This window comes from Myotis davidii, unplaced genomic scaffold, assembly GCF_000327345.1.
Source record: "Myotis davidii unplaced genomic scaffold, ASM32734v1 scaffold573, whole genome shotgun sequence".
In the NCBI taxonomy this organism is placed as follows: domain Eukaryota; kingdom Metazoa; phylum Chordata; class Mammalia; order Chiroptera; family Vespertilionidae; genus Myotis; species Myotis davidii.
Window position 1 is genome coordinate 2,698,599 of NW_006285997.1, and position 1,846 is coordinate 2,700,444.

A 1,846-nucleotide genomic window follows, 5' to 3' on the forward strand; every position below is an offset into this window, starting at 1 on the left:
TTCCCCTTCCGGGCGAGGGCATCCCCCTCCCTGTGGCTTCGCTGGTGCCCTTTGGCACATTGGGTTTTCTCACTAGACTGGGAGCTCCTTAGGAAAGGATCCGATGGGCTCAGCTCCAAACCCAAGCTCTAGGCCCACAGTAAGTGTTACCTGTCCACGGAGAAATAGACAAATGGCTTCTGAGGAAGTGTGTTTGTTTTCTTTTTTGTCTTTATTGATTTCAGAGAGGAAGGGAGAGGGAGCAAGAGATAGAAACATCAATGATGAGAGAGAATCATTGATCGGCTGCCTCCTGCGCGTCCCCCAATGGGGGTCAAGCCCACAACCCAGGCATGTGCCCTTGAACAGAAGCAAACCTGGGACCCTTCAGTCCGCAGGCTGACGCTCTATCCACTGAGCCACACCAGCCAGGGTCTGTTCGTTTTCTATTACTAAATCACAAATCAGCACAAGTTCAGCAGTGAAACAATATCCATCTCTTATCTCAGAGTCGCTGTGAGTGAGGAGGGTGTCACAGGCTAAAGTCCAGGTGTGTCCCCTGGGCCGCGTGCTCATCCAGAGACCCAACCGGGGCAGAGCTGCTTTCAGATTCACGTGGGTTGTGGGCAGAATTCATTTCCCTGTGAGGTAGGACTGAGGACCAGCTCCGGCTGGATGTCAGCAGGAGGCACCCTCCACCCCCTGCCACGTGGCTTCCTGCTTCACCAGGGCCACAGGGAGGGTCGCCGGTGGCAGAGTGGTTTTACATAATGTTCCATCCTCACTGAAGTGAGAACCAAGCGATAGGTCCCACCCTCTCCAGGAAAGGGATCACACAAAGAATGATGGTGGCAATCACGGACCATCCAGAGTGTGTCCCCACACGAAGAAGAGAGGGGGTCTTGCCGGTGAAGTCTTTACTGGGTTGTCATTTCTGTTTTGCTTCTCCTCACAGGTGGCGTCGCTGCTGCTGGCAGATGACTTGTGGGACAAGGTGCAGCTGCAGTGGCCCCAAGTCCTGGGGAAGGAGAATCCGTTCAACGCCCAGATTGAACAGGTGTTTGGAGACCAAGGCGGACACTGAGTCCCCCGGGGACATGGGCTCCCGGGGGGCTTAAGGAAACGGAAACGGGTAAACTCATCGGCACGCAGTTCCAGGGCTGCTGTGCCAGGCTCGCAGGCCTCTCCCTACAGCCCCTTCGCAGTGCTTTTCTCTCCTCAAGGAGCGCATCGGAACGACAGGGTGGCTCTGAGCTTCTGGGTTCAGGTCCCCGCCCACTGGCCCTCATGCCACATTCAATAAAGAGCTTCGGGCCCGGCCAGTGTGGCCCGTGAACCAGGAGGTCACAGTTCCATTCCCGGTCAGGGCACAGGCCAGATGGCGGGCTCCATCCCCAGTAGGGGACGTGCAGGAGGCAGCCAGCGATGGGTGTTTCTCTCTCACAGATGTTTCTATCTCTCTATCCCTCTCCCTTCCTCTCTCTCTAAAATCAAGAAAAACATATTTTTTAAAATTTTTTTAATTAAAAAGAAAAAGAGAGCTTTGGGTGCCATTCCCAGCAAGAGAGCATCTGCGCCCTTGGATGGCTAATTGTGGTGAAAAACAAATCAGAATGCCAGCACATTGGCAGCTTCCCCGGGTCATAGTGCACCAGGGGACTGACCCCCTCGCTGGCGATGAACGTAGGACACAAAACACAATGACCTTTTTCACTGCCTTTGTCAGAAAGGTTTCCTGTCACATCGCGTTGGTTGCAGGTACAATGGATTCTTACTGCTCAGGGCAGTCCTTGTTCTACGGTGTAGAACCGTGGTCAGCAAACTGCGGCTCGTGAGCCACATGCGGCTCTTTGGCCTCTTGAGTGTG

The 1,846-nt window shown here is 54.3% G+C and overlaps 1 protein-coding gene across 1 annotated transcript in view; it reads left to right on the forward strand.

Moving 5' to 3' along the window:
* Positions 1–1,318, forward strand: part of AOAH (acyloxyacyl hydrolase) — a 112,999-nt gene extending 111,681 nt beyond the window's left edge. The window contains exon 21 of the mRNA XM_006757197.2: positions 935–1,318. Coding sequence (XP_006757260.1) covers positions 935–1,063 — 129 coding nt within the window. The 3' untranslated portion in view covers positions 1,064–1,318. The remainder of the gene's footprint in view (positions 1–934) is intronic.
* The last annotated feature ends 528 nt before the right edge of the window (positions 1,319–1,846 follow it).